At 42.8% G+C, this 24,702-nt stretch overlaps 1 protein-coding gene across 4 annotated transcripts in view; it reads right to left on the reverse strand.

The window, feature by feature from the left end:
* The window catches only part of ARHGAP25 (Rho GTPase activating protein 25), an 89,863-nt gene that overhangs the window by 39,963 nt on the left and 25,198 nt on the right, over positions 1–24,702 (reverse strand). For 2 of the 4 annotated variants that reach the window (XM_039239540.1, XM_039239539.1), the window contains exon 2: positions 8,119–8,318. In XM_039239540.1, the coding sequence (XP_039095471.1) occupies positions 8,119–8,318 (200 nt within the window). Of the gene's footprint in view, positions 1–8,118; positions 8,705–24,702 lie in introns of those variants that run through there. The other 2 variants (XM_039239536.1, XM_039239538.1) reach the window with 2 other exon arrangements.

Consider the following 24,702-nt stretch of genomic DNA (forward strand, 5'->3'; position numbering starts at 1 on the left):
ATATTTCAAGCAATCACTAGGAAGAATAAACAGTCACTACTTTCTCACTTAAAAAGTTGCTTTATGGGGTGCCTGGGTGGCTCAATCAGTTATGCGTCCAACTTCAGCTCAGGTCATGATCTCACAGTTTGCGGGTTCAAGCCCCGCATGGAGTCCTGTGCTGAGAGCTCAGAGCCTGAAGTCTGTTTCAGATTCTGTCTCCCTCTCTCTCTCTGCCCCTCCTCCGCTCAGTCTCTGTCTCTCTCTATCTCAAAAATAAACTATAAAAAAATTTTTTAAAGCTGATTTATAACAATATATCCCTGAACATCATTCCATGTGTTGGTTTAAGTGTTTCCAGTTTGCAAACTGTCTTTTTGATGTGTGCACAGTAAACTTTTACTAATTACTACTATGGTGATTCATTGGTTTTACTTTTGTTATTTCCAAACTTTTGACAGTATAAGGGCAAGAGTCTTAACAGACTCTCAGATCAGCTCAGGAGCCTGAAAGAATAAATGTCTCTGGAGAGTCTAGAAATAAAAATGTCTAAGACTGAGTGAGAAAAAGAGTAGAAGAAAAAGAAGAAGAAGAAAAAGAGGAGGAGGAGGAATAAGAACGAAGACAAAGAGTAGAATTGGAGGAAGGATTGGAGGAAGAGGGGAAGGAGGAAAAGGAAAAGAAAAAATGTCTATAAAAGGGAATTCTGTGTTTTTCTACATTTCCCTAATTTTATTACTTAAAAATAACTCCCACCTACATGATCCTTATCACCTTTCAGTAATATCAATGGCCTCAGGAAAAATACGACCCTGAGATTGTGCAGATGGTCTATTTTGCATGAGTTATGGCATTAGGATAAAAAGTCATATTATTTTTAAACAAGAAAGAGCACTGCCAGAAGAAAAGGAAAGTATCATTTCAGAGGTGTCTGCCTCTCCTAAATACTTCTCTACACTATTATTTGATATGCCAAATCACTTTCATCCCAAAACAGTAAAAATAAAATACAAAATATATTAGTACCACTTATTGAGCAGTCACCAGGTGCCAGGCTCTGTGCTAAATGCCTTGGATGCACTATCATATTAAATCTTCATAAAAACTCTGGGAAGGGCAGACTTACTTTCCCCACCAGAGAGATGAAGTAAGGGTCAAAGAGGTTACTGAGCTGATCCAACATCACAAAGCGAGTTAACAGGAACGTTGTGATTCAAATCCCAGTCAGTGAAATTTCAGAATGACAAGTAAGGCTTTACTTACAAGTCCCACTTACTTCCCAAAAGAAGTAATCATCAATTAAACTTATTCCCACCAACACACAAATGACAAACTGCAAGTCTTTCCTCATCTTAAAAAAGTTTTTTATGTTTATTATTTATTTTTGAGAGAGAGGGTGAGATGGAGTGCAAGCAGGGGAGGGTTAGAGAGAGGGAGAGAGACACAGAATCTGAAGCAGGCTCCAGGCTCTGAGCGGTCAGCACAGAACTTGGACGTGGGGCTCGAACCCACCAACTGTGAGATCATGACTTGAACTGAAGTCGGATGCTCAACAGACTGAGCTTAGCTCTCTCTCATCTTGAGCACAACTGCCCTGAACATAATAAATGAAGAGAGGAGAGTAGGAAGCAGTAACAGAGACAGTAGTGGTGGTGGGGACGTTGATGGGGAAGGGAGAATGGCCCCAGGCAGAGAAGGGACCAAGTTGTCACTTTCACCTGCACAGCAAATTGACTGGGGTGAACTCTGTACAAAGATGGAAGGAGGAGGGCACATATGCTAGAAGCCACAAGTCCTACAGCAACGAAGCACAGTGGACAGCCTGGCAGTGGTGTGCTAGAGCCCACTTAGAGCAGCTCACAGGAACAAACTCTGACATTCTCAGGAACAAGCTGAGCCAGCTGTTAACCACAGCTGTTATCAAAAGTTAAATTATATAAGCTTACAATGAAATATTTTATATTATCAAAAGATAATACTCAGAATTTATCACTTCCTAATTATTTACTAGATTTTACTATTATTTCTGTCCATGTGGGTATTTACATCTATCCCATCTGTGCGGTAAAAGTACTATAAAACATTGTGCTTTGTACCTCTCTTCTCAACTCTGTGTTCACTGACGTCACGGTGGCAGCTTGAATCAGCCATGATGGGGTATTTACACCACAGAAATTGGCTAATGCCGCATCATGATCAGCTCGCCACCAGAAAACCTTTTGTGAATCACTTTCCCACCACGGCCAGCCACCTTCGGGAACATCCCAGAAAGCCAGGCATGACACAAGGGGACAACTAAGCGAGGATTGACTAGAACCATCATTGTATTAGGGACTTGAAGGCAGTTTGCTGAGGTTCTGTTTTAAACAATTTCCCCAACAGGGGCGCCTGGGTGGCTCAGTCGGTTGGGGTCTGACTTCGGCTCAAGTCATGATCTCAGGGTTTGTGGGTTTGAGCCCTGCATCGGGCTCTGTGCTGACAGCTAGCTCAGAGCCTGGAGCCTGTCTTCGGATTCTGTGTCTCCCTCTCTCTCTAGCCCTCCCGTACTTATGCTGTCTCTATCTCTCTCTCAAAAATAAATAAAACATTAAAAAGAAAATGTTAATAAACAATTTCCCCAACAAAGAACCTTTTGGAATGCGTTCTATCAAGGTAAGGTTAGACTTACAGAACATTATGCTGTTAAAGCTGGACAGATCTTGCTGAGACCTCAGGGGAAGAAAATGCACATAGGCTGCCGTCTATCGAGCCCCAAACTTTCCAGGGAGCATGCACAAGACTCTATCATATAGGTTCCGTAATTTATTTCGTCATTCTCCTCTGTTGATCATTAGGTTCAAGGTTTCTCATTATAAACAGCACTGTATGTATCTTATTTCTTTTGGATCACTTCCTACAACCAAACTGACTCAGGGTAAGTGTATGATTTTTTTTTTTTTTTTTTTTTTGGCTCTTAGAAATTTGGCCAAAGGGCTTTCTAGAAAGTTTTGCCAACTTATATGTATACCATCAATGTACATGAAAGCCTTTTTCATCTGATTGCTCCAAGATTACTGGGGTGTCTGTTTGAGATTTTTTAAAAGAGATACAATATGTGCATGTTCTTTTTAAATTTGTGACTAATTTAGGGGCATCTGGGTGACTCGGTTGGTTAAGTCTCCAACCTCAACTTTTGCTCAGATCATGATCCTATGGTACATGAGTTTGAGCCCCACGTCGGGCTCTGGGTTGATAGCTCAGAACCTGGGGTCTGCTTCTGATTCTGTGTCTCCCTCTCTCTCTGCCTCTCCCCCACTCATGCTCACTCTCTCTCTCCCAAAATAAATAAACATTTAAAATGTTTAATAAAAATAAATAAATAAATTTATAACTAATTTATACCTTAGTTACAGAAAAATTAGAAAATGGACAAAAAAGAGAGAAATTAAGAATTGTGTGAAACCCCAGTACTCAAAGATAACCTCTATTAACAGCTCTGTGTATTTCTTTCCCAGCCTTTTTCCATACATACAGATTCATTATTTTTCCCCTCAACAAAGGGATTAGTACATACATCATCCCTTGTTGTAAACTGGCATTTCTTGGTTTTGTTTTCAAAGCAATATTATGGATATGTTTCCATTTCAAAAAGTATTAATTTAGGACATTAACAGAAGAATTGCATTCTGTTGTATAAATATGTAAAAGTTCCTTGATATAACTTGGACCCTACTACTGGGCATTGTTTTCAACATCACTATTATAAACAATACTGTGGTAAAAATCTGTACAGGGATTTTTAATTCTCTACAGCAGTCTTAAGTAAACACTTCAGTTAAATTCCTAGAATTAGAAATGCAAGGCCGAAGATTTTGTAAGTTTATTTATTTATTATGAGAAAGAAAGAGAGAGACAGAGAGAGAATCCCAAGCACAGAGCCCTATGCAGGGCTTGAGCCCACTAACCGTGAGATCATGACCTGAGACAAAAACCAAGAGTTGGATACTTAACTGACTGAGCCACCCAGGTGCAGTTTTAAAAAGGCATGTATTACCCTCCAGAAAGATTGTACAGATTCTCATTTTCATCAGCTGTGCATTATAATTCCTGTTCCCTGTCCTTACCAACACTGAGATTTCCAGAAAGGCTTTGCTAATTTGTTAAGGGGATAATGACGCCTTGTTAGATTACATTGAATGTCTTTAATTATTATTGAGACTGGACTTTTTTATATACACACGTATTGGCTCTTACATTTCTTTGGTAAATTGTCCTTTTGTGTCATTTGCTCATTTTTCTATTGAGCTATTTGGACTTTTTAATATAGATTTGAAAGAATACTTTGAATATTAAGAGTGTTTGTTTACTATATTTATATATATAATATTTTCTTTTTTTATTATTTGCCTTTTCACTTTATAATGTTGGTTTTTAGGATACAGACATTTTTAGTAATGCAATTAAATTAGTCTTTCCCTTGTGCTGTCTTTGTTGCTTATGCTATGCTTAAAAAACACCTGCCTTCCTAAGATTATGCAGATAACTGCATTTTCTTCTAGGACTTTTATGAATTCGGTTTTTTTTTTACATTTAAGTCCTTAGTTCATCCAGAATCATTAATGGTGTGAAACATAGCATAGAAATATACCTTTACTTTTTCCCAAGAATTTAGCTAATGTCTGTAACTTGTACGTCATATCTAGATGTTTGCAATGTCTATGAATCCCAAAACAACATTAAATGATAACATTAAAAAGTACTTTAGTTTTTGGGGGGTGCCTGGGTGGCTCAGTTGGTTAAGCATCTGATTTCAGCTCAGGTCATGATCTCACAGTTCATGGGTTTGAGCCCGGCGTCAGGCTCTGGGCTAACAACTCAGAGCCCAGAGCCTTCTTCGAATTCTGTGTCTCCCTCTCTCTCTGTCCGTTTCCCCCCTCACTCTCTGTCTCTGTCTCAAAAATAAAAATAAGAATATTTTTTTAAAAAGTACTCTATTTTTTTTTAAATATTTTTATTTATTTCTAGAAGAGAGAGAGAGACAGCGTGAGCAGGGGAGGGTCAGAGAGAGAGGGAGTCACAGACTGAAACAGGCTCTAGGCTCTGAGCTGGCAGTCAGCACAGAGCCCGACGCGGGGCTCGAACCCACGAACCGCGAGATCATGACCTAAGTGAAAGTCGGACGCTCAACCGACTAAGCCACCCAGGCGCCCCAAAAGTACTCTATTTTTTAAATTATTTTTTTTTTAGTTTACTTATTTTGAGATAGAGAAAGACAGACAGTGTAAGCAGGGGAGGAGCTAGAGAGAGGGAGAGAGAGAGAATCCCAAACAGGCTTCACATCGTCAGCACAGAACCCATCAGGGGCTCTGAACCCATGAACCATGAGATCATGACCTGAGCTGAAACCAGGTGCTGGCAACTTAACCAACTGAGCCACCCAGGTGCCCCAAAAGTACTTAATTTTTAATAGATTTTCCTTTACCTTACTGAAATAGTTATGGAGATATAAAAAGCCTATGAGGATGTCCACTTAACTCTTATTTGTAATAATAATATAAAAACATCAGCCCAAATAAATTATAGAATGTCCATACAGTAGACTATTGTGTCACCAGTAAGAATTACACTGTAAAAGAATATTTAATATTAACTCATGACTTATTGTTAATTTTTAAATTAAAGAATATTATTATACTAATATGTATTTAGAATAAATGAGTTTCTAAATGTCTATGTATAGAAAGAACTGGAAGGAGTGAGGACTTAGGTGGCTATTTCTTGCCAGTGGGATAATTTATTTTCTACTTCGTATTCTCTGCATCTTCCAAATGTTCTACCATGCACACATATAGCTTTTGTGATCAAAATATACGTATCTATATAAAGTAAAATCTTCTTTCTAATACATTATCATTTTCTCCTTAAAAGCTTTTAAAAACTTTCTATATCTGAAATATAAGATTTATCAAATGCTTCTTGCAGCCACAATTTCGGGGTTGTGTAGTTTTTCCTTATTTGACTTATTGATCTCGACCTATTGATCTGATGTATTATATTAATAGATTTCCTTTAGGGAAAAAAAAACATAGTTGGCATCCTAGAAGAAGCTTTACCTAATTATCCTAGGCTATTTTAATCCTGAGAGGATTTTTGAGCTCCTCCTTCAGAAGTAAAGGAGAGAAGATAGGACCTCCAATAATTTATTTGACTCTTGACATCAGTTTATGTTGTCACAAAACAGGTTTTTACAAGTGCTTCCTATCATTTTGAGACTGTGATAAGTGCAGGCCAGGTAGGATTGTAGCATCTTACAAGAGAAGAAAGAAGGGCCCAGAACAATACATGGCCAGACAGTAGAAGAGCCAGGAAAAGAACACAAGCTTGGACAAATGGCACCTCTCACCATCTACACCTCATGGAAATAAACTCCACTGAGCTGTCCTTTCTGCTGATTTGGGAAGGCTAATGCATTAGTGCCACCTCCCTCAATCTGCACAAGGGAAGACTTACTACATCGGGTACTCACGCGCCAGTCACCACCGTCTCAGCCTGTAATTGCTTGGTACTGATAGGGTCTGGGTTGCTCATAAAGTAAAAGGAAGTCCGGCTACCAGGCACAGGACACTGAGCAAGAACCCAGTCTGTGGTGGGGTCTCTGGCCCTTCTCCAGCCTTTGCAGTGACAGACACCCACAACCCTCAAGTGGAGGGCCTGCTCAACCAGGTGCTGCTGATGTGTCACAGTTCCCAAGCTTATTCTTAAAAAGAACTGTCCTCTTCCAAAATAACTGTCTAGTTTCTTTACATACCCTGCCATCCACCCTCAATATCCTTACCCTTCTTAGGGCTTTTCTTCTGAATCCGGAAGGTTCTAGAGTCTGTCTTCCCTAACAAGCTCCTTCTGGCCAACCCGTCTTCCACTTCCACAGACATGAGCTCTAGATGGGGTGGCCAGTCATCCTGGTTGCTCCAAGACATGCAGGTTACATGTGGGGCCCCAGGGTAATTGTTAATGGCACCCCCCCCTTCACTTTCATGCACCACGATGGCCATGAGGAATCACTAGTCCCAAGATTTAGGACCAAAATCCTCTCTGGCCCCATCCATTCCATCTGGAAATTCTGTTTGCTGTACTTTCCAAGTATATCCAGAACCTGATCATCTTCCTCTAGCTCACAGTTCCAGTTCCCACTGACATTCCAAATGACACAACCTCTCACCTATATTACCATCATGCCTCCTGCCTCTAGCCCTGAATCTATTTTGAACACCATAGCCAGAGCCATCTTTTTACAGCAAAAGCCAAAGAATGTCCCCTTTCTGCTAGGAACCATGGAGTGCTTCCCCATAGCCCTCAGTGTAGTGGTCTTCTTTGCTATCTGCACTGTGACCCTCAAGTCCACCCGCCCCTCTCTGATGCCATCTCATTCCCTCGCTCTGCTGCCTCCACGCTGACCTCCTTGCTATTCCTAATGCACAGCAGACACACTCCACCTTTGGGCTTTTGCACTGACTTTCCTCTCTGTCTGAAGTCCTCTTTCCCCAGAGACCTGCCTGGCTAATTGCCTCTCGTCCTCAGCCATACTGACCATCATTTGTAAAATTGTACCACATCTCCCAAATGGTTGCTCTCCCTTTAAGCCCTTCTATTTTTTTTTTTAATTATTTCGTGGAACTAGTCATTTCTTAACAAACCACATACTCTCCTTATTTATTGCTTTCTGTCTTTCCCCTTATTTTCTAATTTCTACATGCAGGGACTTTTATCTGTTTTACTCACTGGTTGATTTCAAGTATCCAGAACAATGTCCAGCACATAACTGATGCTCAATAAATACTGATCCATCAAACAAACCAATTTGCCTGAACACAAATCCACTGTCTCTGAGCCCTCATACACGGCATCACCACTAAGACCATATCTTGACTTAAGGGCTGGTTTGGGAAGCTCCTCAGTGCTCACCCCTGGGCTTGGTGGAGGAGGATTACCTATAATCTCTGGGACTCAGTTTATGTGCCTAAAAACTGGTGAAAAGGAGAGAAGGAACACCTCTGGATGGATGCGGGTCTAGTCCTAGTGAGAAGGCCTGCGTGCGCCGCCCCCACCTGCGTGCGCCCACCGGGGAGCCCTGCCAACGGGGACCAACAGCCTGGCTGGTACCTGGGGCTTCACGTCCTCTTCATCCTTGTAGTAGTAGAGCTGCTGTGCCCTCAGCACAAAGTATCTCTGCTGCCAGTTCTTCACGATGGACCTCTGTTTCTTCAGCCAGCCCATCTTGATGGGCCTCTCCAGCGGGTTGGGGGCGGACGGCTGGTGGAGGGCGGCCATCTGCTCGCCGGTCATCACGCTCCGGGACCGAGCTATGGAGAGGAACAGACAGGCAGGCTGGCTGAGGGACATGAAGCGGCGTGCAGAGGGTGGGCGCCGAGGCCCCAGGGGAAGCCCCAGGGGGCCCGTCCCAGCCAGGCCCGGCTCACTGGGCCAGGCTTGCAGGAGGGACGAAGCCCCGAGCCCCCGAGAGGCAGCCGAGGGGCCTGCTCCGGGCGCGGGCTGGCCAGGGACAGGGAAGCCGGCGACAGCCGGAGGCCCGATGCGTACCGTACGCAGTCCGGAGGCCGAGGCCGGCTCCGTCATTCTGCAAAGAGAAAGGCTGGCTGGAGCCTTCTGAAGAGGAAGTGGCCGCAGCATCTGACAAAAGGTGCTTCCTTTTTCCTGCGTGGGAGTCGGTATCTGACAAGAGAGAAAACAGTGCCCGCTCGGCGGGTTCAGGGACTCCCACGCAGCTGCGGAGGCAGCCGGAAGCTGGCCGGGCACTGTCCCCAGGGCAGGAGCTGGCGCGCCCGCTGGGACCTCGTCATCCAGCAGCGTCCCTCCCCAGCAGATCCCGAAACCCCTGCCCAGTCCACGCCCCCAACGTGCAGGAAGCTGGCACCTCCTTGAATGCTCCTGCCCAGTGTCATTGAGTGCCACTCTGTCCCCTGCCTTCTGAGAGTGTTTACAGCCCTTTATGCTCAACCAGGGGCCTCACTGTAGCTGCCTTTCTACCCCGGGATCAGTCAGATGGGCCCTTCAATGCACTGAGGACACACAAGCACTGGAAAGGAAAATGAATCTGCCAGCAGAACGCAGAAGGGGAATTTGAATTCAGATCCTCAACCTTCGGTATCAAGCAGTTGGCTTTTGTTTTCGCACCAGAGCTCTGCTGTCACTGGATCAGATCCAGGTGTCCTCAGCTTGTCTCCGCGGTAACTCCCAGGGGGGATAACTGTCTCCTTTCTTTCCCTCCCCAGCAATCCATCAGCAGGCCTGTCGTCCTGCTGGACACGTCCTCTGAGCCCCACCTCCCTTCTTTCCCTGCCAGCTCTGCAGTGCCCTTCCACAGAGTTCTACCATATCGTAGCACCTTCCCGGCAACATGCTGCCAGTCCCCAGTGCCTGCACTTCTGTCCTTGCTGGAAGAAGTCTCTGTCTTACAGCCCCTTCAGCTTTTGCCAGTCCATGGAACATTCTTGACACAGCTGAGCACAACCAACTCAACTCTTACCCATTTCACCCAGCCTGGTTGGAGACCAGCTCTTCCTTTCCGGCTCTTGGACACTTGAGTACATTATACAACTTCGCAGAGCCTCAGTTTCCTCTCTTGTTAACAGGATAATAATTCTACGGAATTATTGTGGAGATTAAACAAGCTAACATATATATATAACTTAAACAGTACCTGGTCCAAGGTAAGCTGAAGTCACTTGTTAGTTTTGTTGTCAGGTGGTGGCACTTCCTACTACAAGGTTGGAGATCATCTCTGACAGCTTCCTAAACTTCCCTCTGCATTTCAAAATGTTGCTCTATAATCAGCTTCTTCTCTTCCTTCATTCCTATCTTTAATGCATTGAATCGACGTTTCCTATTGCTTTTGATTCCTTTCTATCTCCTTCTAGGCCTGTGGTTTTCAAACTTTACTTATGCTTATGGCATACTTCCAAATACCAGAATTTTATATGACATCACAGTCTAATTGTATTCAGTCATCCCTCTATTGTGTTTTTCCCTTCAGTCCTGAATTGCTGTCTGAAGAAGACTGTGTTCCCTTGATTCTCACAAGGGGCCTATGTTGCTGTCACATACATTGTAACCTGTAGCGACCCCTCACCGCCCACCAGGGACTGGAGAGATCATATCATGTGGTACACCAGGGGACAAAGCATACTTGATTCCTCCTCCTGTTAGACAAGACATCACCTAACAGTGCATAAACTCAGTTGTAGTAAAAAGCAATTTGACATTTTGATGACAATTTGGCGGCATGCTTGCAAAGGGTTTGCTTTGTATCAGTGTGTCCTTGCACCCCAGTTAAGAGTTTATCTTAGGGGCGCTTGAGTGGCTCAGTCAGTTAAGTATCCAACTCTTAATTTCGGCTCAGGTCATGATCTCACGGTTAGTGAGATCAAGCCCTGCGTCGGGTTCTGTGCTGAGAGGGTGGAGCCTGCTTGGGATTCTCTCTCTCCCTCTCTCTTTCTGCCCCTCACCCACTCATGTTCTTTCTCTCTCTCAAAATAAACATTTTAAAAAAAGAATTTTATCTTAGATCTTGCTCCTCAGTTAACTACTGTTTTCATGATTTTCCACCTGTAACTCAAAGAACAGCCACGCTGAGGTGAGTCACGTACTCTAAGTCTGCGTAAATGATCTAAAGGAATGATAGGAGGGTCTTGGCAGGAATACAATGGGAGGAAGGAATTTGAAGAACTGTATACAGCTCTGTCTCTCTAGGTCAGAGACCATTACTTGCAAAGACTCCTATCTGTCCTAGAAAGACGGTAGATTGTAGGCAGAAATGAGAAGAATGGTTCACACACATATTTTTTTAAAAAATGGAAGAGTGAGGCATTCCAGAAAATCTGAGGGTTGGGAGTTCTCCTTTAGCTTAATAGCTTCAGCATAGTCTAGCCCAATGTGACCATTCACCTGAAGCAGCATCAGTCTTGGGAGGGAAGACCACCTTCCTAACAGGAAGCATAACGAGGAGGCGTTAGTTGGCTTCTGAGGTGATGTCACCACAGAAAGCCAGCCCAGGAAAGGAAAGAAACAAGCAGTTGTCACATGATGGTTATAAGGATTCAGGTATCCTGAGCCACTCCCAGAGATCTAAAGAAACTGTTAGAACCACAATGGGAGGAACCAAAGGTCTCCAATAGCATTGAAGGTGTGGGATGGAGGAAACAGAAACCAAAAAGACACTGTAATTGAAGAGAATTAACTCAGCACAGAACTTAGTTGCTGGGATATTAATCTGTGGTTAGTTCTGTGAAATTTTTATGCTCTGTTGTGGCAAAAACAATGACAAAATGAAACACACAAAAACAAAACATCCTCTAGAAATATCTGTGCATTGTAAAATGGCTGGCAAAGGCAAGAGGAGGTATGGAGAGTGTATGTTCTCAGACCTGGCCAACAGGGACTTTGATGCCCTTGTGCTTGGTAGGCAACCACCTTGTCTGCCTGCATATAGTCAAGGCCTTGACTAACCATCTTTTATATTCCAGAAATAATACCATTCTCCCACACATTCACCCAATGCTTCTTGAGTACTTGTTCTCATCCTCATTGCAAGTGGTATGCCTACACACCACACAGTTCAAGTGTGGATTGCTCTGTACAAGCCTCCAGAAGGCTAGAAATAGGCCCAAACACAGCTAGGGCTCCAATGAGCCATTGGCTAAGGCAAGGGGAGCTTTCTATCCCATGTCAGAGCTATCTCCCATCTTGGCCTTCAGCATTGCTCACCAGCCAGAGCTATGATAAGATGATTCAAATATCAGGGAAGGAATCCTGGTGGGCTTTAAGTTTGACTTGTTTTTGGCTAAATATCCTTGTTAGCTCCTGTGAACAGCCTTTCTTTGTGGATATGACTTGTTCCCAGATAAACAAAGAAATCTATTACTATTAAAGGAGCTGTTTCTCATAATGAAAATAAAAACTGTGATAAACTTCGCTTGTGAGCCTGTCATTGCACACTGAGTGCACACTCCCAGCCCTAGGGGAAGGAGATCTGAGCCAGGTTGTGGACTTGAGAAGGGGCTGCAGGCAGACAAGGCAAGGCCGGAAGTCAGAAGGCAGTTGCTAAGCATTTACAGAAAACTCTGGGGAAGTGGGAAATGAGAGCTTCCATAAAATCAGAAACCCATCCTTACTCTAGTAGAGAGAGAAAGAAGAAGCCCCTAATACTGTGCTGTCCAAAACAGTATCCACTTGCTGTGAGTGGCTATGTACAGGCAAATGAATTAAAATATATTAAATTTAGTACCTCAGTCACACCAGCTACCTTTCAAGTACTCAGTAGCCCCATGTGGCTCATGGCTACAGTATTGGATGACACAGATAGAGAACATTTCCATCATCACAGAAAGTTCTAGTGGTCAGATCTTCCTGGAATCTGAGTGTTATCATTACTAAGCATAAGACAAAAGTGGATTATAATTATATTTTCATCAAATAGAAAATCAAGCTAGAGGTCCCTGAGAAGAAGTGGCTTCAGGTGGCTGAGTGAGGAACTCAGCCTTGATCTGAGAGGTAATATGGAGCCACTTCATGTACTTTGGCAAGGGAGGCACATGAGAAAATATAGACGAGTTACAGAATAGTACTGTGTATGCTGAGGTTAAGTCTGCATTATGGGAGGGCACCGAAAAGAAAAGAGAAATGGAAGAAGTGTCACATGCCCAGAAGTGCCACATGCTGTTTCTGTAATAGAAGTTAGCTACTCTCTTTCCCCAAGTTGGAGCAAAAGAAAATTCAAGACAGAAGTATAAACAGAAAGTCATCTTGGGAAGCATTATCATTTCCTTTCTTCATCTTCCCATCTTCTGATCCCTAATTCCCACCCCCCCCCCAAAATTAATCACAAAATCTTCTAGGGTCAACTTTTGAGATATTTCTTCTCATATGCTCTTAACCCCCGCTTCAGTTTATATTCTATTTTAGATGGCTTCAAATCTATGGGTGAGATGCTAATAGTTCATTCAAAACTGGGTATTTTCTCAATATGTTGATATGAGCAGTGCATTAGTCTGAGAACCATGTTTAAATGGCTTTGAGAAGGGAGAATTTACGTGCTTCACCCCCCAGAAACCCTCTCTTGTGCTGCAGACCCGTCTATCCAACTGCCTGCAAGTACCTCGGTGGGAATCTCAAGGTCACCACATTGCTAGTGAACGTATCACCTTCCCCTCCTTACCTCCACCGTTCCCTTCGCCTTGCACCTACAAACACACCCAAACCTGCCTTACCTCCCCTGATCTCCATGATGTTCTGTAAGTGATATCTTTCCAGACAACAAATTAAACCAGAGAGCTGCCCCATTCCACAGTCACCACAACCAACAACTCTCTCGCTCTGATCCAGCCTTCTTGTCTACCCACCCACCCCCCTCCCTGATTTTGTGGACCCTTCTATTCTCTTTCTGGATTTTCACAGTAGTTCCTAACATGTCTCCTCTCCTCCTGTCTCACCTCCAGTCCACTGGTGACATTATCTATGAGGTGGTCCTTTTAAAACATAAATCTTCTCACGTTATTCTCTTGCCTAAAGCCTCCGAGGACCCTCCAACCCTTTCATCCTAAAAGATGAAGGCTAAACTCCCTACCAGGAGTTCAGAGCTCCTGTTTCTCCTCCTACATTTCCTGTTCCTTCTCCACACAAATACTGCACTTCATTTGTGACAACATGATATTCTCTTTGCTGGAATATTCTCCCCACTCATCTTCAATCACCCCTAATCTGACCTCTTGGAAAGCTCTTGTTCATCCTTCAAGACTTACTTCAGGCCACGTCTCTCACAATAAGCCTTTCTGGTCCTGTCAGACTCAGTCACTCCCTGGGCTCTGTTCTCTCTTAAATGGGGACACATGTCCATCAAAATACTTCTCATCCTGCCTGGTTCTTTCTCCTACTCTGTCTTCCCTCTCCACGTATGCTCTAAGGACATAGGGGTGTTTCCTTTGGCCTTGCTCATCTTTATATCCCCAGAAGCTAACACAGTGACTGACAAAAAGAAGGCAGAGGGCAGACTTACACATATGTAGCCTTGGGTGAGTCATATTCAATCTCTGAGGATCAGTTTCCTCCTCTGTGAAATTGTGATAAGGATATATACCAGGCAGGTGGCTAGTCTATAAGAATGAATAATGATAGGCAGACATTCCTGTGTGTGCTTCTTAGAACATGGGCATTAAATGGAGGTCATTATTACTATAATGGATTCAATGCTATGTTAAATGGGAGAAAATACAGAGATGAGAGAAGGAATAAACAGAAGGAAAGGGAGGGAGAAAAGGAAAAAAAGGAAGACTAGCTGGACATCAGCCAACATTCCAGGTACAAATCCAGAGGCCTAATCTGGAGGCTTGCAGTGGATAAATACAGGAGAGGCAGTTGTGAGGTGAACCACCAGACCTCAGCACCTGGCCAAACAAGGAGGAGTGGGAGGCAAAGACCTGTGTGAGCTTTGGGGTTACCTGGAGTAAGATAGCCTTCCCCACCTGTTCACGTGACACACATTGGCTGAGCATGCGGTGTGCAACAGGAACTGTGTCTGGTTCTGGAATAGAAGACCAACCAGACACAGCCTTGTCCCCAAATAGTTCATGGATCTGGGAAACCTGGTCATAGAGGCAGAGAAGAAGGTCAGAAAACAAAGTGAGTTTGAACAGGCAGGAGAATCCAGTTCCTGGCATGGTTAGATGCAAGGCTGGACCAAGAGCTATAGACTTCCCCAGGGCTCTGGTGTTGACTGGTAAAGCCTAGGGATTAAGAAAGAGATTAGGGGAAGAGGAGCAAGTGAATGCCGGGAGATTGGAGTGACGTGAAAATCTCAGATCTGAAAAGTAGCACAGCAGATGTTCAGAAACCAAAGTAAAGCCTGGGCACACAGGACACTAGCACAGAGGGACATGTTTTTAAATTGAGGCTATGGAGATAAACTTAGGTATGAGACAGAAAAAAGTTTTCCTTGGGAATTTAAACAGAGCTTGCAGAAGATCTAATATGGGGAAAAGGAAGTGCAGCAAAAAAAAAAAAAAAAAATCCATTATCACCAGCAGAAGTTTGGGGATGGAGCAGGGGCTGCTACCTGGAAGGGCAAAATTAGAGGACAAAAGCTGTCATTCTGTGCCAAGCAAAACCAGGGTCAGTTCAGGCCCATTTCCCATCCCTGGGCCAGGAACAGTCTTTGGGAAGCAGATGGTACCTTTGAGTGGAGAAATAGGTTCTTCTGTTTCTGGAAGGATGGATTCAGTCACACACCGGGGTAATAGCCTGATGAGAGGAGCGCCAGTGGGTTTCAGCCCTATTTACCCTTTCTGTCAAGGCTTTTGTACAGTGCACACTTACACAACCTTACAAGTACTGCAAGAGGTCATTTAAGGATATAAAGCACCATTCAAACGCGAGGGGTTCTTTTTAAAGAAGTATTTGAGTTTCTGGTCTCAGTTTTTTCTCTCAGAAAGGTATATTTGACTACAAAGATAAACTGGGGGCCCCATGGCCTGAGGGATAAGCATCTTTGTGCTTTTATCACATGTCTGCAGGTGATAAGTTGCTGGAGCTATAAAGAAATTCTTGAGAGCAAGAACCATGTCTTTTTCATTTTAGTATCCTCAGGAGCCTCACAGTATCTGGTGCAGAAAAGTTAACTGAAGAAAGTTGGGAGGTGTATGTGTGAATGTGTGCATGAGAGAGGGGCGTGTGTGTGTTTAAGAGAGAGAGAAAGAGAGAGAGTGATGAAGAGAAAATAATGTTGAATAATGTTCAAATAAAAGATTTACAGCATAGATTTTAACAAAAAAGAACCCTATCTTTCTCTCTTATATCTTTTATTAACCAATCAGAAAATTTTATTGGGCATTTCTTATGAACAGGGCACAGTGCTAGGTAATAGGCAGGGTTTAAAAAACTAGAGGAAACCCTCTAAATTAGGGTTGAGACTTGTAGGGTTTTAATTATTTACTGTGCACCCTGGCACACAAAAATGCATTCCACCACCCCCTGTTGCCATTGGCTGCCCCAGTTCCTGTCCTGATTCTTGTTGACTTCAGCCATGTCCCACTTTCCTGGTATGAAATAGGGGGATTCGTAATCAGTCATGAATCAAGAAGTGTTAAGGAGAGATTAGCATCTAGCTGAGGGTTTCTTTCTGGTAAAATTAGAATGAGAAAAGAGTTGCACTGATGAAGAAAATGGAATCAAAGCTCAATCATCAACAAGTAGGTTCCCAAGGGCCAGCGGTTTTACTAATTTCTTCACCAATCTAAACAAACTTCCAGAAGAGCATCTGGTTAAATGAAGTTTCCGAATAAATATTTGTTAAGTGAAATAAACACTTTGGAATGAAAAGCAAGCCACTATCAGGTATTGTATATAAGCAACAAATATTGGCCAACAAATATTACCTGTTGGTGGGATTTCTAGATGCGTTCACACGTGCCCACTCCAGCAGAGTGGGTCAATAGAAGAGAGAAAGCCTGATCTAATAATGTGCATCTAGAGTGATATATTTATTGAGCATTTACCACGTGCCAGCCACAATGCAAACACTTTATATATCTAGTTTCATTTAATGCTCATGCTAACTCTTTATGGGAAAGCACCATGGCTGTCTTACAGACAAGGTCATCTCTGTCTTACAGACAAGGAGCTGAAGCTCACAGAAGTGAAATGAATGGCCCCAGTTATGGTGTGCTAGAAATTGGATTTCAAAGCCTGATGCCCATATGTAGACTACACCGCCTGCAGGGAAGCATGTATTCTAGTGGTAAAGAGAGACACCTAAATTGGGAACCAATGTGTAACAGTTCACTGGGTCAGACAGTAAGCGGGAGAGAAGAAGAGACAGTGCTACCCTTGCTCTGGGCTAGGAAACAAAGCCACTATTCCCAGCCCTTCATGTGAGACACCTGCTTCAGCCTCTATCCATCTTGCCTCAATACTATGCATAAACAACTTTGTGCTGCTGTCCACTGTAGGCTCTGTAAGCCTCAACAGGTCTTGAGAAAATAGTCACAAAAAATGGTAGTGAAAGCGCAAGCCCATCCCTGAGGCTGTGCTGACATCCTGACAGGAAGATGGACGGATTAGGTGGTCCTGCCATGTCTTACCAGCTCTCTCTGCCCAAGCTCATTTGAAGAGACCTAAAGACTCTGACGAAAGCCCAATGTGACTGAAGTACGGCAGGGAGGAACTAACCCAGGCCAGCCCTGCACTCAAGCCGACACCTCAGCTCACAGCTGGTGGCCCCCAGGCTGAGGGAGGGGCTCATGCAAACCACGTGAAAGGCACATGTGAGCGTGCGCGTGCGCAGACGCACACACAGACCTGCCCGTCCAGTTACCAGACTGTGGGAAAGATGGCCCTCCTAAAAGAAAGTTAGGTCTTTTAACTTCAGAACCTCCAGGCTCATTGTCTTTATTCCTTTTCTCTCTCCAAGGTGAACTGCCTTCCATTTTAAAGCCCACACCATTTAGGGACATGGGAAAGTTTTAAAATCTTTCCACTTTCAAAACCTGGCAGTTAAATTTTAGGAAAAATGCATCCTGTGATTATTCGCCTAGGCTTTTCTTTTAATTGTAAGCTTCATTGTCAACTTTAGTATGAAAAACTTTGCCACCTGCCAAAAGCCACAAGCCATAAGATGAGGACAGCCAAGGAAATTTCTCCGTGCACCTGAAATGAGACAAACTGACATAACCTAATTCAAGGAAATCTCTAAAAGTCGTTTTCTGAATGCCTGCTTCCATTCTCAGGAGCTGAGCAGGTTTAATTTTCCTGTGTTTAGAAATGCCCTTTATTTTTTAAAAAAATGTTTTAAGTTTATTTACTTATTTTGAGGGGGGTGGAGAGAGAATCCCAAGCAGGCTCCATGCCTTCAGCACAGAGCCCAACATGGGGCTCGAACCCACAAACCATGGGATCATGACCTGAGCCGAAATCAAGTCAGACGCCCAACCAACTGAGCCACCCAGGTGTCCCTGGCCTTCATCTTTTGACAAGTAAGCATTTCAACCTAAAAAGGCAAATTCTGTTTTGGAAAGACACTTAGGCCAGATCACTGTATTTGCAGGAAGAGGTTAAAATGTGGTCTCAGTAGCATTACGAAGGAGACAGAGTGAGTGAGAGAAGAAAGGGGGGTGGTGTCAGAGAAGGAGGCTGGGTGGAGACAGGGGGAAGGGAGGGAGAAAAGTGGCTTCCTGTTTCTCGGGCTAGCAAGGTCTCCTGCACTCACAAACGTTCTCAACCCAGGGCCACCCCTCTGGTCCACGTTTTGTACCTTGTATGTTTCTTAGGAATTCAGAGTACAGTTGCCTTTTGTGGGTGTGTGTCTCCATCCATTGCAACAGTTTAAGGGCCACCCTCTTTCTATCTTTGCATAACAGGAAGCCGAGTGTAATAACATGAAGCTTGCAGAATTGTGAATGCTTCCTACTCAGCACTGCTGGGGCTGCCTCTTCCTCAGCACAAGGTGAAGTGGAGATTTGGCAATCAGGTGGTAAATGTATCTTGGGTTGACAACGTGGCTGTTTGTGTATAAAAGCCAACTGCCTCCCCAGACATCAACGTAAGAAAAGGCTTTGCATCATGTAGGACTGTGGGACAATTAGCACAGCAAATCCGCTGGGTGCTCACGTGGTATGCTAAAGCAAGAAAGGGACTTAGGAGAACTATTGATCCTTCTATTGTCACTGCTAATCATTTTTTCTAGGTAAAAGGTTTTGCTTAGTCACCAGCATAAATAAATAGCACATTCAAATGTGCGATGTGTTTGTATTTTATAATCCCAGATGAATTCTGGGGCTCCAGTGTTTCACAGCAGCATTCCAATGCTCAAGACTGGCACCCATGACCAAGCTTGGGGCTACCCATCCTGCAGATGTCACTCTATTCTCTATTTCTAGGGCCTTCACCTGGTCTTCAGTGATTTTTAACCTTGCAGTCCTATTAAGGATGTGAACAATAAACAACTCTTACAGTGGGATGGGCCTGGCATACAAGTCATGCTATGTTTCTCTTATTCTACAACCTAATAAAAAGATTCTAGTAAAAACTGAGGCAATTAGATTATAGATAGAGGATAGATGATACCAAAAAAATTATTAATGAGTTTTGCTAGGTGTGATCAGTCAATGTAATAAGGAAAGAAAATGTCCATATATTTTCTTAAGTTTATTTATTTATTTTGAGAGAGAGAGAGAGAGAGAGAGAGAGAGGGAGAGGGAGAAAGAGAAAGCACAAGCAGGGGAGGGGCAGAGAGGAGAGACAGAATCCCAAGCAGACTTCACACTATCAGCGCGGAGTCTGGTATGGGGTGCAAACTCAGGAACTGTGGGATCATGACCTAAACCGAGATGAAGAGTTGGAGGCTTAAATGACTGAGCCACCCAGGCACCCCAAAAATGTCCACATTTTTAAAGATGTATATTTAAGGATGAAGAATAAAATTACATAGCATCAGGGAATTGCTCTAAAATGTCTCAGCAAAGAAAAGAAAATAAAGAGATAGTTAAAGCAAATGTGATAAAATCTTGATAGTTTAATTTTAGTAATGGACATACAGATGATTTTATTGAACTTACTCTCTATATTGGTGTTTGAAATGTGTATATAATAAGAAATCTTTTTCAAGATTCTATTACGTTTTCAAACATACATTCTATTAGGCTTATTTTTTCCCACACATCAACTATTACCCTGAACTTCAACTTGCTCATTTTCCCAGGCCTGCAGTCCCAGACCTGTTAGTTATTCTTCTGAGCACAGCAGAATGATCCTACACAGATGTTGTACCACACATGGACACATTCTTCCCAGACAGACCCTGCCCCTCCATTCCGCTGTGCTGTCACTTATCACTTAATGAAGGGGGAGAACGAGGGATTCCTGATACTTCCAGTTATGGATAGTATTTCCCATAAAGTCAACTTTTACTGGAACTGTTAGTGGCGGTGACAGTGTGTGCATGTGTATACGTGTATATGTGCACATGTGTGTACACACACACACACACTTCCCCAGCATAGACAGAGGAGGAATGGATAGCCCCACCTTGGAAAACAGCTGTGGCAAGGAAGGCAGAGAGTCTCCATCTTGTATGACAATTCCTTCTGATTAGGGGGGATGTCTGGGACGTCTGAGGCTCAGTACAGGCTCAATGGGAATAATGTGGTGACTGCTTATCAGTGTTTGCAAAGACGGAAGTTGGAGAAAGTGATAGTCCAGTTCGTAGGCCACCACTGCAGCATGGTATATGGCCCACTTGATCTTTGCTCCCCAAGCCCTGAGGTTGAGAGGCAGGCAATGTAGGGTAGTGGAAGGTGTATCTGATGGGGCATCGTGAGACCTGGGTTCAAGTTCTAGCTCAGACACAAACCAACTGTGTAATTCTCTTGACCTTCCTGAGCCTTTGTTGCCTTATTTATAAAATCCGAGGATGAAAATAAAGCATCTTGGATGCATTTCTAACTCTAAATGTTTTCTGGCTACCTATGAAGCATCCATCAGGTATCTGATTTGTGTTGTAATCCTATTTTAGGTGAGACAGGTCTAAGTTAATTTGTCAACTCAGGCAGGACTCTGGATCTGATATCAAGAATGCAGGCCTCTAGCAATGCATTTATTTAACTGATTAAGAAAAATGGAATTGGCAAAAGACATAATCTGGGCGATTTTAATCAAACACAGGTGGCATGGCATGCCCCTGGGTAGAGTGTTTGTGAGTTTCATTATTAAGCTAAAGATGATCCCCTGAGCAGTCCCGGGGATAATACAGACCAGGAGGCACAAAGACAGAAGCCACTGTGACTGTTATTCAAGGACTGAGTAACAGTGTGGTGGATTTCTTCTGTAGTAATATCTTAGCTCCCAAATGTTACGGACCCATCATCTTCTGGATATATCTCTCTGACTCTGAACCAGACCTTACATATCAAAAACTGCAAACACATCCACACTCTTTAAACCAAGGAAACCTAGAAATTTAGTTGAAGAGATAATTACGTATGTGTATGAGGTTTATTTATAAGGATATTCACTACAGCACTATTGTTGAAAAACTGTAAACCACTAAATGTCCAACAACACAGAATCAGTCAAAGAAAGTATGGTATGCCCACAGAGTAAAATACTATGTAGACTTTAAGATGATGCTTTATTGGGTTAAAATGACGTGGCTTATATATTGTTGGGTTAAAAATAATTTATTCCAAAATAGTACATAAAAGGTGACTCCATTCTGTTAAAAGACATACACATGCACACCCATGTACGCCCACAGGGCAGCATAGGAAAATCACAAACACATACGTGGTATAGCAGAAAATCATCACAGCAAGATTCACACCAGACTGGTGTAGAGTTAAAGGTTATTTTCCTGAGAGGTAGGAGTATGGGGAGTCTTTATGTCTTCTCTTTGCTGTCATTTTTTCAATAAAGAAAACAAAAATTATTTGTAATAGCTCTGCGTTAGCTTTCTCTTCAATGACCTTCAGGCTGAGTCTCCCAAAACGAAAATTTTAAGACTAAACTGAGTCAAGAGAGAGAAATCACTAAGGAGACTCCATCCAATGTTAGGAAGAATTTACAGGATCTAAACCAGAGTGAATGTCAAAAGTTTTGAAATAGAGCATTTCAGGAGCTATGTCATCCTGAACACATGACTCTGTCCTGCCTCATGGGATTATTTGCCAGCAGGATACAATATATAAGTGATCCTTTCTAAAATGTAAAGTAGGTATATATTTGCTTTATTATTGTTATCATTAATGAGAAGAACTTCTGAAGAACTTCAATGCTATATATATATAATATGTATAATATTACATATATTGTACATATATAATACATATGTTTTATAATACCTATATTATATATATTATACATATTATATATACGTATTATATATATAGCACTGAAGTTCTTCAGAAGTTCAATATGTATAATATTACATATATATTATATAATATTATAAATACATATTATATATATATATAATGTGAGGTGGTTTAACAAGAAGATTGCTCAGGTCCTCCTCGACCCCCAAATTCTTCTATTCTCTGTTCACAAGCAGTTTCTACGAATATCACAATACATGCAGAGTTTGCAGTTAGAGCAAAGGGCAGTAGAAATGTGGGCTTCATTATCTGGGAAAGAATAAGAGAGAAAGCACTCAAGAAAGTAAAGGGATCAGTATGGCTTGAAGCTGTCAGCCAAGAACATCACAGGAACCATAAAATCTGAACATGTTCCTTGGGGCTAAGCAGGTGCAGTCCCTGGGGAGAGAGAAAAGGCAGTGCAGAGGCCAAAGGGAGCACAGGGGATGCTCTGAGGGAGCCCCGAAGGAAGAACCATCTAGAATTTCAGGCAGTTTAACCTCATGGTGTAATGGACCTATTTCCAAATTTTCATTGAAATGACCAAAAAATTACTTCAGTAACAATATGGGAAAATGTGAAATGAAAGTAAAAGTAAAGAAGAATGCTGTCTGCCTGCTATTTGGGGGGAGGAGGGTTTCTGTAAGATGTAGGAAGGCAGGACTGCCCGACATGCAATGCAGTGGAAGTGGAGGAATAGCCACGCGCCCAGAGGGGAAGGTCCCAGGAAGCATCTACACTGACTCCTGAGGCAGGAGCACCGACACTGGAGCCACTTCAGGAAGTGCTCAGTGATCAGAAGCCTGGCTGGAGTGTGTCATTTCCAGCTTACCTCAGGCGCTGAAAGTCCGGCCAGAGAAAAACTGATGGCCCTGTCCTGCTGGCTTCTGAACTGGGTCACTGTACCAGTGAGAGTAGGAGAAATTTTCTCAACTCCTCTGGGGCCACCACCAGGAGAAACAAAGGAAACTTTCCAGAAGGGTAGCCACTCTCCCTACACTGGATGCTTTTTTAAAAGTTGCCACGTAAGCTTATCACAGGGCCCAGCAATTCCACTTCTAGAAATCAACTCCTGAAGATGTGAAAGCATAACATTTCTTGGACACAAATGCTCCCAGCAGCATTATTCTTAATGGTCAAACTGGAAACAATCCAGAGTCCATCCATTGTTGGATGGACTGACACAGTGAACACGGTGCGATCCAGTCAGGTAATGCAACACCCCTCAAAAACAAAAAGGAATAAGGTACCGACATGTGCTAAGGCATGGTGAGCCTCAAAACCACTACGCTCAGTGAAAGAGCTGAATGCACAAGCCAGCATATTCCAATTCCATACACAAGAAATACCCAGAAATGGCAAGGCTATAGATACAGAGAGCATGCTGTCTGGGGCTGAGGGTGAGGGCAGGGACGGACTGAAAATGGGCAGGAAGAAAGTTCCCGGGGTGATGAAAGTGTTCTAAAACAGGTTTGTGGTGATTGCTACACAGCACTATAAATTTACTAAAAATCATCAAATTGTATACTGACAGTGGAAAAATTATATGGCTTGGACCATAAAACTTGTACCTCAGTAAACTATAAAAAGATCAAGAGCTATGTATATTTAGTTGTCACACACACACACACACACACACACACGCACGCACACACACAAAACCCACATGGAAGGACTGAAAAGCAAAAACAGTCTCTGCATAGAAAAATAGAGTAATTCCACTCATTTTATAAAAATCATTTAAAATAGACCATAAACTCCAGGGGCGCCTGGGTGGCTTAGTCGGTTAAGCGTCCGACTTTCGCTTAGGTCATGATCTCACGGTTCGTGGGTTCGAGCCCCGCGTCGGGCTCTGTGCTGACTGCCAGCTCAGAGCCTGGAGCCTGCTTCAGAGTCTGTGTCTCCCTCTCTCTCTGACCCTCCCCTGCTCACGCTGTCTCTCTCTCTCTCTCTCTCCTAGAAATAAATAAAAAATGTTTAAAAAAAATAAAATAAAAAATAAAATAGACCATAAACTCCACAAAGTTAGAGAGTGCCTGTTTTGTCACTCATATACTCCAAGTATCTAGAAAACTCCAGGAATGTGAAAGTACTTCAATATTAGAAAAACTATTCTAATCGTTTTGTAATGGTTTATTATATCAATAAGTCAAAGAACTAAAAAGCAACATATCTTCAAAAGATTGTGAAGTTACACCTGATAAAGTTCAATCCTGATTTATATTAGAAAGTCAGTTATCAAGAATGGAAGAATATTTCTTCGGCAGTAAAGAATGTGTATCTAAAACCCATTGGAGGGAATGGGGAGAATACTCTATGTTCCTAAAAAGTCACTTCCCGAAGACTGGAAGATATCAACATTCTTGGAAATTAGAACCAGTGTTTGCTGTTTGGGCTGTGTAAGGAAAAACAAAGAAGTACAGGTGAGGCATGTCAAAGAAACAGAAAATGACACAGCAGAACATTTCTGCACTACTGTGTCATATGATTGAGGGCTGTCGAATGGATGAAAGTTTCCATTGCCATGACATGTTGCAATGCTGGTTAAAAAAAAAAAAATCTTAGGGTTTGACAGAAGAAATAATTCTAAAATTCATGAAACAAAGTCAAACAGAAAAATATCAATGTCTGTGTGTTGGTTAGAGCTGCTGACTTGTGAGAAATTACTGAGATTTTACTTTTTTATAAAATGATGTCCTTTACTGGCATTTCTATCCATTTCAGGGTATGCTTCACGGTACTCGAGTAAGGCTTTGCAGAGTGCAGCATTTCCCCTGTGATTCTGCTACCGACATCCTGCAGTCGTTTCCTCTTCAAAGCTGTCAAATTTTAT

The sequence above is a fragment of the Hyaena hyaena genome, unplaced genomic scaffold (assembly GCF_003009895.1).
Source record: "Hyaena hyaena isolate Hyena2069 unplaced genomic scaffold, ASM300989v1 scaffold_158, whole genome shotgun sequence".
In the NCBI taxonomy this organism is placed as follows: Eukaryota; Metazoa; Chordata; class Mammalia; order Carnivora; family Hyaenidae; genus Hyaena; species Hyaena hyaena.